Source organism: Ambystoma mexicanum, chromosome 8, assembly GCF_040938575.1.
Source record: "Ambystoma mexicanum isolate Mex_15411 chromosome 8, UKY_AmexF1_1, whole genome shotgun sequence".
In the NCBI taxonomy this organism is placed as follows: Eukaryota; Metazoa; Chordata; class Amphibia; order Caudata; family Ambystomatidae; genus Ambystoma; species Ambystoma mexicanum.
The window spans coordinates 1,505,897,388-1,505,910,424 of record NC_090929.1 but is presented as its reverse complement, the minus strand read 5'-3'; the positions used below and the strand labels follow the sequence as shown (position 1 = coordinate 1,505,910,424).

General features: G+C 48.1%; 1 protein-coding gene across 3 annotated transcripts in view; it reads left to right on the top strand.

Moving 5' to 3' along the window:
• NT5C2 (5'-nucleotidase, cytosolic II) overlaps window positions 1-13,037 on the top strand; it is a 957,242-nt gene that overhangs the window by 506,466 nt on the left and 437,739 nt on the right. The window contains exon 1 of one of the 3 annotated variants that reach the window (XM_069611696.1): window positions 1,632-1,739. The exons of the other annotated variants lie outside the window; for them this stretch is intronic. Coding sequence (XP_069467797.1) covers window positions 1,702-1,739 — 38 coding nt within the window. The 5' untranslated portion in view covers window positions 1,632-1,701. Of the gene's footprint in view, window positions 1-1,631; window positions 1,740-13,037 lie in introns of those variants that run through there. 3 annotated transcript variants of the gene reach the window in all.

The following is a 13,037-nucleotide window of genomic DNA, read 5'->3' as shown; positions in this document are numbered from 1 at the left end:
GGTTTCTACCTTCAATGTTTTTCTGTGGAATTATGGTTTGGTAAGTGTTTTCTACTTTGAGCCCAGCCAATCAAATGCTCTGGTTGGCTACGTTATCAGAGTTATCGAGACTCGACAAGTGCCACTCTAGTTTGTTTGATTTGTTCAGTGTTCTCTCCCACAGTATTGCTTTCAGTTTTTATGGAATTGCTGTGTGATTACATAAAGATGGAATGATGCCGGATTCTTCCATTTATCCAGTTCAGCTTCGTTCTTCAGTACTCGTCACTTCGATTGTGGCTCCTTGGACTACTGGTGTTTACTTGGTTCAGCTTGACTTTCAAGTCCAGAGGATCCAGATTTTAGAAAATTCAGCAGCACTTTTTGCTCTGAATGTTCCTAGGCCTCCTCACCCTGCCGTGCTGTTTGCTGAGCTTCATTGGCTCCCTGTGAGAAGCCGTATTAAATTGAAGGTTCTCTGCATCGTACATTGGTCTACTTTTCTTTCTGGCCCTTCCTATCTTCTAGCTAAACTAACCTGTACTGTTCCCTCACGGGTTCTGCGACCGAGTTCCACGCTTTCTAATGTCACAGGCTGGAGTGGGATACTTTTCTGTTCTAGCTCCATCTCTGTGTAACTCTCTTCCTGATCACGTGAGGGATCTCTGACTACCTCCAGGGTCAAAAAATTCAAAAAACCTTTTTGTTCCGATTTATGGCATGGTTGTAGGGACTTGTTTGTTGGCTGTCGGTGCCCAGATGACTTTGGGCATTGGTTTGCGCTCAACAAATACAGTTACATACACAGGTTACGCTTGCTGTATTTAAAGATATTCAGTTTCATGGTTGAGGTCCACCTCTGAACAAAACGTTTTTTTTCCCTTGGTTAAAAAAAATCACATACATATTTGTCTCCACGACTGTTAACAGCTGTACCGTCTCATACCTCCTGGGAAAGTACATGGACACCAGGGACCAGTAGTAGCCGATGAGCAAAAGTAAATACAGAGACTCTGTAGAATTTGTGTTCGATAAGGCCACACAAGAAAGTACAATATATAGCGCAGCAGTCCTTTTTAGCTTTACAGTTTGGTATTTTTTTCCAACACACCATTCCTTGAGCCAAGAACTGATGAAATTACAGGTATATTCAGAACTTCACTTAGCATATACACAACCTTCACTTCGGCACAATTTCATGTTCTTTGAACAGGGAGGTGCAGCCTGAAAACCGCTCGGGCTCCCATTTATGGAAGAATTGAATGCATATGGAACTTGTCTGTCTATGTAGAGATGCTCTAAATTCCACCATCTGCTTGCATTAGGATTACTTATGCTTTTGCACTGCCCCTGAAAGTAAAACCAGAAGGGAAAACATATTCCCCTGAAGCTTTGACAGCTAATCCTACTACTACCTCTGGTTGCTTTTTCACTTAATTTAACACACTGGTGTTTCTCGTAAATGCACCTTCCCTTTGTCTAACCTATCACTGACTCATGCATGGTAGGAGACCTGGGCTAATGAGCCCCATGCAGATTTATTACTAGCTTCTAATTTCTCCCCACCTCGGCACATTGTTTTTCAGTCTTCTACCTTACCAGACCCACCCTTCCATGTGTCGACGCAATCCCCAATATTGGTATCCATTTCTCCTTATTTCCGTATTTCTGATTTAACCCTTTTTCAGGCAACGAGTTCTTCCTTCTTCCCTTGTGTCCAAGATGCACCTCTGGTCTGAGGGGCCAGGGATTGAAAACAGGTGATTATTAACATTAGATCATTTATTTCTTTTAAACAATTGCAGAAAATATAGAATATTTACATTAAAGGTTTCCAAGGATTGTCTTCGGTTTTGCACTTTTTAAAATTAAAACATTTTTTTCTTTTCTTCATGCAGTAATGTATTTCTTAGTAAACTAGATTAGTAGTTCTCTGTAGCCCAGGCCTCTCCACTCCAAGCCATAACCTTATTGCTTATGCTCATTTTGTAAGTCACACAGTGACTGCAGCACAGACTGGGGATGAAAACTGGATATTGTGGAGAAGAGTTAGAAATGTGACTTCTTGTGCGATTTGCGGATACGTGCGGTGGTGGCGTAATGCAAGGTACAGTTAACAAGGAGGAAGAGAACTCAGAGGAGAGTGGTAATGGAGAGGTCAGCAAGTTACAGCAAAGCAGCAAGTAACAGATACATTTGTCTCAATACGTGGCAAAATAACTGCAATTGAAATTAATAGATGGAACAATCCATATATGCTATTTTCGTATTTTGCACATTCCATTTTGGAAGTATCTTTTACAGATGTTCTTTTTGAAATGAGCTTCAGGCATGCTTTGATTCCAACATTTCCATTCTGTGTGTTGATGGTTTTCCGATCAACGTGTTGCCTGTGTTTAGATGTCTGGTATTTGACCAACTCGATCTCTGATATGAAATATAAAAGCAAAGATATGTTTTAATATTAAATGTAATCTACAAATGTTGTTTAATAGCTGCCCATGTAAGTAGTGTATTTAGATACATGTACTATGTAAAACATGTTGAATACAAGTAAGAAAATCTAACCACTTTGATTTGAATGCATTGCCTAAGATGCTGTTACGCTCACCTGGTATCCACAGGGACGCCACCCAGCCAGGTTACTCGCTGGTATGCTTCTCAGCTTTGCCCTGATGTGGTCTGCGGGGGAGGTTCTGCCTGAAAATACAGGAGGACTGTGTTCAAGACTGACCGACTGGGGTAAGTATCCTCCCGCCACCTCCGTATGATTTCAGTCCCTCTGGCGCCCTCTCCTCACCTTGTGGTAGAATTAGGCATGCTCTCCGTCCTGCCTTCTTTGCAGGGGATCGTTGTCTTTCATGGGCGAGTGCGGTCCAGTTACTTCACTGACGCCGGCCCGTTTGATATTGTTCAGGTAGGTCTTATTGCTGTTCTTTAGTTTTGTTGCTATCCTGCATGCCTTTCTTTGTTTAAAATGTCTCTTTTTTCTCCCTTAGGTATGCGGAGCTTCAGCGCGGCGAACTGGCTTGGTTGAGCCCTGCTGGTAAATGATGGGTCATTAAGAGCGCTATGATGCGGTAAGTAAGCGCTATGCGCAGCGCTGCAAAGTCTTGCCTTTGCTAACCTGTGTTTTCCTTCCTTGTATGTCGCGGTGTTCTTCAGTGTGAGTGGAATGTCCGGAGTGGTGCCAGCCGAGAGGCGACCAGCCAGGTAAGCCTTTTGAGCAGTTCGTAATTTGTAAATGTCTCTACTGCTTTCTTTAATGTTGCCTCTATCTTCCTCTTTCAGGTCGTTCTGTGCAGGTGGCGTGCAGATTCGCGGAAGCTGTTCTCAGTAGCTGCAAGTGTTTAAAGATGAAGACGGCAGGTAAGATGCTGCTGCTAATGATGTTCCTTTTGTCTCCTTGCAGGTTCTGCTTCTCAGAGGTTCGAGGGAATAGCTGGACACGGTGAGCGTCACGTTGCAAGCTGCAAACTAACGCGAAGCGTGTTGTCTTGCTCGGGTGTGGTTTAAATGGCCCCAACAAAATAGTCCAGGTAAAGTAGTCCCTAGGCTACCACACCCAAAACACTAGACCGCATATCTTGGTTCTTAGGAACCAAGCTATGTGGATGCCTCCATGTTGGCTGACAATACAATAAAGTAGTTCCCAAGCTCATTGTTTTTCATGGTGTATGAGCCTGGCCCCATGAGGGCTTTTGAAGAGGATGCCTGACTCTAGAGGCCCGAGTCCTGACTCCACCTGGCCAATGGGTTTGCCAGAGGGGGTTTTGGGCGAGGGTCGTGACAGATGCCCCTTGCAAAATGGATGACTCCTTTTACTCCTACGTCCCGTCCCCTCCTCCACCCACTCCGAACCAACCAGGCACCCTGGTGGACACAGACAAGGAGGAGGACCCTAACACGCCATCTTCAGCCAAGTCCTTCCACGAACGGCTCTCAGGTTTGGCAGAATATTTGGGGCTTCCTCAACCAGAGGTCGAACAACCTGAGGCGGGTGTCCTGGCCGAGGTCCTCATTCTACACCACGCGGCTAGAATGAGGATCCCGATGCAAAAGGCCGTTGTCGCCTTGGCCAAAAAGTGATGACTTAAACCCCATTCTGCCTAGCCTGCAATCAGCGCCTCAACGCCAAGTATAGGCAGTTGGAGGGGGATCCACTCTTGCTGTCGGCACACCCCAACCACACTCTTAGGTGATCACTGCAGCGTCACTTTACTCCAAGCCTCATTCATCCTCGGCCACCTCTTCCTCTGCGCTTCTAAGCAAGGAGGAGAAGATCTTGGAGGCTTACGGAAAGGTTTACTCCAACGCCTCACTGCACTTTTTTCAATCCAACGTAGATGCCATGCTTGCAGCTGTTAACCAGATGCTTTAGCAGGAAATAGCTGAGTTCCTCCCAGAACTTCCAGTGCAGAGCCAGGCACGTTTCAAGACGGGCCTGGCAGATGCTAAATTGGTGGCGAAGAACATCATGAGTCCACTGTTGCTCACATTGACACCTCAGGCCGTGCCATCTGCATTGCCATGGACATAAGGACTGCCTGGCTACTGGCTACCAAGTTCAACCCGGACGTCCAGGAACGCATATTGGACCTGCCATTTCAGGGTGGCAACCTTTTTAATTCCACCACCGATGAGGAGCTAGATAAAAAGAAAAATCATTCCCAAACTGCAAAGGCTTTATCCTCACGAAGGCCACGCCCAAGGCAGTTGCATCAATGCTCTGACAAAGGGCAGGCTTTCGGCGGGTTTCGATGCTTCCAAGAACAGAGGTCGAGACAGCCCGACCATTCTCTGAGTCAGCACTGGCGCAAGCAGCAGAAAAGGGGGCGCAAGGGCTTCTTTCAGTCCCCCTCTTCCGCTCCAGTCTCAGAGGGAAAGAAGGCGTGACGCGCCCCTTCGGGTTCACGTGTCTCCTGTGGGGGGCAAGTAGGCTTGCCCTTCACAAGCAGTCTTGGCGTCAGAAATTTGCTGATCCCTGAATCCTATCCGTAGTGTCCATGGGTTACCGCCTACCGATTCCTTCCTCTCCCCTCCTCCCCTCCCCTCCCACAGATATCAGCAACAACTGTGTAAGCTGAAATTTGTTCGCTCGTAGAGAGCCAAGCAGTGGAGGACGTCCCAGCCTCCCGACGAGGCTTGGGCTTCTACTCCAGGATTTTTGCCATACAAAAGAAAAAGCAGTCTGGCCTTAGAGTTGTGTTGGACCTTTCGACCCTGAACCTCTCCCTCCCTCTTCAAAAATTGAAGAAGGTTATGCCAGTGCTTATTGCGGAGACACTGTGCAGGGGAGACTGGATGTGCTCCCTGGAACTGAAAGAAGCATATCTACACATCCCAATGTGGCACCCTCATTGTTCCTTTCTGCGGTTCAGGATCATGGGCTTCCATTTTCAGTACAAGGTTCTACCCTTCGGCCTCAACTCAGCCCCCAAGGTCTTTGCCAAACTTATGAATGTAATGGCAGCCCTTCTCAGGGCCCAGGGTCACCATGTCTACCTGTTCCTGGACGACTGGTTCATCAGGGCGAGATCCCAGGAGGCGGTGCACCACACATCCTTCGCCCTTATGATCACACTCCACAAACTGGGATTTTCGATCAACTTCAAAAAGTCTCAGCTGCATCCTACACAGAGCCTGGGCCTTATCTGGGGCACAAGCTCCGACAGTTTTCCCCTCGGAGGACAAGATCACGGCCATCAAGAGGGCCACCGGTCATTTACTCAGCAGAGAGTTGACCTGAGGCTGGTGGTACCAGCATCTATTGGGTATCATGGCAGTGTACCTCACACGAGAGTCAAGATGAAGAGATTACAGCTGCACTTAGCAGCCTCATGGAATCAGCAGCGGGGCTCCCAAGCAGAGCTTGTTAGCATTCCTCCCTTTCTCCACCAGGACCTTGTCTGGCGGTCCACGAACTGCAACCTGCAGACGCGAAAGCCCTTCCGACAGGCAGCACCTCAAGTCACCTTCACCACGGATTCCTCCCTGGAAGGCTGGGGCGCTACCCTGGACAACCACAGCGTCCATGAATACTAGTTCCTTCAGAAGCAGTCCAATATCGACTGGCTGGAGCTGAAAGCTATCTGGCTCACTCTCAAGGCCTTGCTGCCGCTCATCTGCGGCAAGGTGGACCTCATTTAAACAGACAACTCCACTAGCAAGTATTATATCAACAAGAAGGGTGGCACCAAGTCCCCCCTCTGTGCAGTCTAGCTGTCAGCAGGTGGGAGTGAGCCCTGGAGAACATCTACTTGACTGCAATCCACCTTCCGGGGGAGTCCAACCTGGAGGCGGACAGGCTCAGCAGACGGTTCAATTGCCATTCGTAATTGTCTTCCCCCAATCGGGTCCTGCAAGGGATCTTCAGCAGATGGTGGCATCCTTAGGTGGATCTCTTTGCCACCTGGTTCAACAGGAAGTGCCCGCAGTTCGCGTCTTGGCAGGGACAAGGCCCTGGCTCCCTGCGCAACGCTTTGCAGATGTGGAACAGCATGACAGCATATGCATTTTCTCCCATTCCTCTATTCCACAGGGTGATCTGCAAGATGAGAGCATTGTCACCTCAGCATCATTCTGATAGCTCCTTGTTTGCCAGCAAGACCATAGTTCTCAGAGCTGCTCAGCCTCTCGGACAGGCCTTCCATTCGCTAGGCCCGGCTCACCTTCCATCGCAGCAGGGAGGCAGGGTCATATACCCCGCCCACAGATGTTAGCCCTCATAGCATGGTTTGTGAGCAGGTCACACTAAAACATCTGGCGCTGGCCCAGGATAATCTAGACATCATGCAGGGCGCTAGGAGCGATGATACAAGGACCCAGTACAAAAGTAAATGGACTAGGTTCTGTCACTGGGGGGACTCTAAGGAGATTAACCCGCTTACTTGCACGTTGGATGACATGCTATCCTTCTCTGCACACCTTGCACACTCGGGGGTGAAAATAGACACATGCCACACCTACCTGGTGGCCATAGGAGCATGCCGGAACTCTGAGGAGGCTTCTCTTCCTCCAACCCGGTGGTTAAGCAACATCTGGCGGGCCTCACCAGGCTCTACCCGCCCATCAAGAAACCACACCCTGCGTGGGCCCTCAATATGGCGTTGGGTGCCCTGGTGCACAAACCTTTCAAACCCATGGCATCTGGGGACATCCGGCTGGTCCCCATTAAAACAGCTCTCTTGGTGGGTCTTACGTCCGCATGAAGAGTTAGCGAGATCCAGGCGCTAGTGGCTTCAGAACCATACACTACCTTTCACAGAGAGAAGGTGGTCCTGAGAACGCATCCAGCGTTCTTGCCTAAAGTAGTCTCTTCTTTCCATCTAAACGAGGACATAGTCTTACCTACATTGTTTGCCGATCCTAAGGATGATTCTCAGAGGCTCCCTCAACCCCCAACCAAGCACTATGCCCCATGGCCCCATCACCCCCAACCAAACACTATGCCCCATGGCTCCCACCCCCAACCAAACACTATGCCCCATGGCCCCCTCACCACCTCCAACCAAACACTATGCCCCATGGCTCCCTCAACACCCAACCACACACTATGCCCCATGGCTCCATCACCCCCAACCAAACACTATGCCCCACGGCTCACACCCCAAACCAAACACTATGCCCCATGGCCCCCTCACCCCCAACCAAACACTATGCCCCATGGCTCCCTCAATCCCCAACCAAACACTATGCCCCATGGCCCCCTCACTCCCAACCAAACACTATGCCCCATGTCCCCTACCCCTCAAGCAAACACTATGCCCCATGTCCCTCACCCCAACTAAACACTATGCCCCATGGCCCCCTCACCCCAACCATACACTATGCCCCATGGCTCCCAACCCCAACCAAACACTAGGCCCCATGGCCCCCTCACCACCTCCAACCAAACACTATGCCCCATGGCTCCCTCAACCCCCAACCAAACACTATGCCCCATCAGGGGCGCCCATCCCCAATCAGGCACAAACTCGAACCCCCCATCCCCCCAACTCAGTACACTCTCAAACATGCACCCATACAGACCCGAACCCCCACCCCCCAACTCGGCACACTCTCAAACATGCACCCATACAGACCCGAACCCCCACCCCCAAATCAGCACACTCTCAAACATGCACCCATACAGACCCGAACCCCCACCCCTACGATCAGCACACTCTCAAACATGCACCCATACAGACCCGAACCCCCCACCCCCAAACTCAGCACACAAACTCTCAAGCATGCACCCATACAGACCCAAACCCCCCACCCCCAACTCAACACACACACTCTCAAGCATGCACCTATACAGACCAGAACCCCCACGCCCCAAATCAGCATACAAACTAGCAAGCATGCACACATACAGACCCTGCATCTCAACATACACCGCACTTACACTCCAAAACAAACATTAATGCACACCCGACACCCCTCCCACCCCCGCATCCCAACATACACAACACAAACATTCAAAAACAAACATTCATGCACATCCGACACCCCCCCACCACCGCATCTCAACATACGCAACACAAACATTAAAAAAAAAACATTCATGCACATCCGACACCCCCCACCCCCGCATCTCAACATACACAAAACAAACATTCAAAAACAAACCTTCATGCACATCTGATACCCCCCCACCCCGCATCTCAACATACACAACACAAACATTCAAAAACAAACATTAATGCACACCCGACACCCCCGCCCCCCAATCTCAATATACACAACACAAACATACAGCAAAACAGACCCGACACACAAACACAAACAGACCACTTAACGGAGACTTGCTGGAAGGCAGGTAAGCTGGAACGCTGGTGAGGTAACTGGAATCGTACTACGGCTGGCGTGGTGCAAGGCTGAAATGGTGGCTTCCGGCATCAAGCATTATGGACCACGCCAGTCGTAGTGCTGGCACTCCATTGGTGCAGCACACACGCACTACGTGGTTCGTAGGAGCGACGTGGTGCATGTCTGCTGAGCCAATGAGGGCCAGTGTTTTGTCCGGCCCGGAAGACAACAAAGACTTTCCTAATGGAGGGCGGCCGATGCTGCTTGCGGGCTGCCTTCCATTAGGAAAGTCTTTGTGCCTCGCGGGCCAGACAAAATGGCATGGCGGGCCGCAACTGGCCCGCGGGCCGTATGTTGTGCACCCATGCGGATGTACCATAGCCCCCCCTACCAACTCTTCCTCATGCCTCCTCCCCTATGCTCCCCCCACACCCCAACATGAAGCATCTGTGGCCCCCTTGAAACAAAACCATAACCCAACGTCACGTGCACGAATCCCCATGGTCACACCAAGGAGTGGGGGGTGCGCAAAGGCACGATGGCCCGCTCCTCTCCAGCAGGAAACATTTTTTATTTTATTTTCATTTTTTTGCATTTTTAAAGTGTGCACACAGCCCGGGGGCATTGAGGTGCTGTTACAGGAATAGGTCTTAGTTGCGTATTTATAATGCGCTTAATACCCAGAGGTTTCTTAGCCCGAACCCGAGGATTGAACCTGTGTTGCTTTGTGTCTTCTTGTTTCAAAGGCGATCCCGTTGCCGTTGAGCTATCCTCCCGGGACATTACTTATGTTACCTGAACCAGGGCTGAGGAACCCGGCCCTCCACCGCCTTGTCATACTGTTTGCATTTCGGTTAGGGCAGCCTTATTCTGTGGTAGTCTCTTACCCCTGTGACCTTGTCCCTCAATGGGGTGGCCCTCTTTGTCCAGCTAGTCCCATGCCTCTGTCCGGTCAGTGAAGAACATTGTCCCCTTGGGTCCCAATACCCTGAGAGTAGCTGGGAACAGAATGGCGTACTTGTATTCCGCCAGTGGCAGCCATTTCTTCACCGCTTCACGCATGACTTGTTTTGTGTGGTCTCTTCTGTGATGAGTGCAAGAGATGTTACATCAGTTGTTGGCTAAGGGTAATCTGGCTTGCATTGGCTGCTTTTCTCCCATCTAATCAAATTCTGATGGCTGATGCAGCCGTGATCTGTTGTCTGAGCAAGGGTGGCAATGTATATGAATTCCTTTTGTGCAAGGAGTCATTTTCAGTCTGGTTTTGGACACTAGTAAACAGTGTATAGTTTTTAGTGGGACATCAGGCTGGAAAGGAGACCGTCCATGAAGATGTCATCTGCAGGCAGTGGGGCATCTCATAAGTGGGAGCTGTACCAAGAGGTGATCGAAAAGATCTTTATGGCTTAGGTACACTTTCAAGTTGACTTCAGAGGGAACAAGATATGTTGGCTCTTCTTTATCCATTTTATTTATTTATTTATTTGTTCATTTATTTATTTATTTATTTAATTAATATCCAGAGAGTATCCTCGCATTAACACTCTGGAAGATGCTCGATTTAGAGCTTGTCAATTTAGTCTTGTCCACACCTTCGTTTTAGCCTCCCTGTTTCTCTGCTCCTGCGCCAACTCCAATGGGACTGGACTATTACCTTTCTCCATCTATGGACCAGGTACAAATGGCTTTAGATCCAGAATTTCTTTATCTGGCATTGTTGGCTTTGGGGGATTTTTCTGCACAGGGGCTTTTGTTGAAAGTGTAGGGTAGGATCTGATTTCATTGTACCAGCCTGAGCCTGCATGCTTGGGTATTGAGGTTGAGTTACTAGGACTGGGATCTCGCAATTCATTTTCTGAATGTTCTATTATCAGCATGTAAATGTTCAATTGAAGTGGCTTTAAGCTAGCAGATGAATCCCTTTTTATCATTAGTGCTGTTATAGAGACATTGCCCTATTGTTCTGTCCCACACTTGTAGCTTGAGCGCAATCTTGGCTAATGCAGCCCTAAAAAACAATGAGTGCATGGTGAAGGACTATCTTAGCAGCTAGGTCTATTTATAGGTGAGCAATAGAAGACAGTAGCATTTCAGTTATACCTACTGTGGTGCAGTTCCTAAAAAACTTAGTTAATATCGTTTCACCTAAGCTGTTTCTGGTTACGTTCAGGGCATCTGAAGATAGTTATTGTGCGTTTGTTGGCAGCTCCAATTGAGTCAATGCCTTCTTGCCTTCTGGGGCTTTTGAGTATGAAGATTTTATCCATGGCAAATTTATTTGCGCTCCCAGTAATTGAGCTTCTGTTATTTTTTCTCGGAGAAGGTGACTGGATGAAATTGTCTTTTTTTGCCTAGGTAGACCTTAGGATCCACCTTCTTATTGCTTGTCTGCATGCCTGAGGTAGCCGCTCTTGGCATGAGGTGAGGCTTTTCCATCTCTGCACTCACTCATACCTACTGGTCTTCTTGCATCTGGCCTCCAGTGTGCTTTTTAACTACTGCACCTGCATATTGTGTAGCCCCCTGCACCTTTAGGTGAGGCATTCCAATTCTGCATTACTGACTTGTACCCGCACTTGCCGTATAGGTGATTTGTAAATGACAAATAAGTAAATAAAGAAAAATATACCTCTGCATCCCTCCAAGACTGAGAAGTGGGTTATCTTAATGCAATGTAGTGCTTTTATGTTCATAGGACTAAGAAGTATAGAAATGAGGAGCAGCTTTTTTTAATTTTGCATCGCCCAGTAAGGCATAGGCTAGTTCCAAATGGATATCACATTTTATATATATTGGCCGATGAGACCCCAGTGTATAGTCTAATAAGGGATGGGTCGGTTCCAAAGAGGCTATCCTGTGCATCTATCCTTGCTGCAAACATACCTGTGTGCACAATCCATTTACCGATCTTGCCTAGTAAAATCTAGTGGTGTGTGGAATATTTGAAGAACCCAGTTACTGTACCTTAATATAAAGCAAGATTGCAGGTCCATGCCAACTGCATGACATTACTGGGGGTGTGCCTGCTCATTTGTCGACAAGTCCTCAGCGCAATGCCTCCTCTCCCTTGCATTAGACAGAACAGTTACTGTAAGAATAGATAGCCATGGGCTTCACTCGCCCCCTCAGCCAGATAAAAAGAATGATTTCTATAGACTTTCCTTGCTTCACACCCCCTCCAATGAAAGAAAAAAATGTACTACGCAAACATGCACATTAACAAGGGGGTTCCTGGGAGTCCCTCTGCCAGACATTAGTCCTGGTTACGAGAGACTTACCCAGAGTCTTAAGCTCACTATCTTTCACAGAGAAGAAATATCCCAAACATATCAATCTTTGTCCTGCCCTGGGTCAGTTCAGCACCGAAATGCTAGGCAATTCTCCTCTGAGCAAGAGTACCAACAGAAACCCCAGACACGTGTTTCAGTCTGGTTGGACCTCATCAGTAGGGTGGATCTGTGCCTCTCTAAGAATAGTGAGCAAGGGGTCCACGTCTGGATTCCGCTAGTAACTTAAGGTGAGACCCAAAGTTACTTAAATATGCAAATTAACAAGGGGGGGTCCTGGGAGCCGCTCTGCCAGAAATTAGTCCTGGTTACGAGAGACTTACCCAGAGTCTTTAGCTCACTATCTTTCACAGAGAAGAAATATCCCAAACATATCAATCTTTCACCCTACTTCCCACCCACCTGACTTTCAGCTTTGCCTTTCCATGGGGTGTGCTGGAATTTCAATATATCTGTTTTTCCCGGTATTGGAATATTCCCAGATAACGACCATTTGGACAAGCTGATGGAGAGCAAGGTGAGGGATCCTGCTCTTCCCCTTTGAAAGGGATTGCAAAGGAGAGTCGGTAAGGTCAGTCTGGAGTCTCCACCTTCGTACCCCTTGCCATGCACACACCCACTGTTGCAGTCCCTGCCTTCTCGCCCACAAAGCAATATACATTGTGTTTATTTCATGATTCATCATAATTCCGTATGGAATGGTCTTCAGTGCGTTATTTATACATAGAAATGTCTAATTTGTGTGAAGTAGTTCAAAGTTTCAGGGTTGGGGGCAGTGGGTAATGATGAATGATGATTTGTCACTCTGTTCCTATTCTTTCCAGCTCGCTGATCACATTTCTATTTCATATATCCGATGCATGCAAGAAATGGAGTATGACATGGTTATTACCCTAAGGACAGTCACATCTTTTCTTTCCTATTTGTGCATATTCTTGAGACGACATTGGTAGCCTTTTTGATGTGTTAACCGAAAGT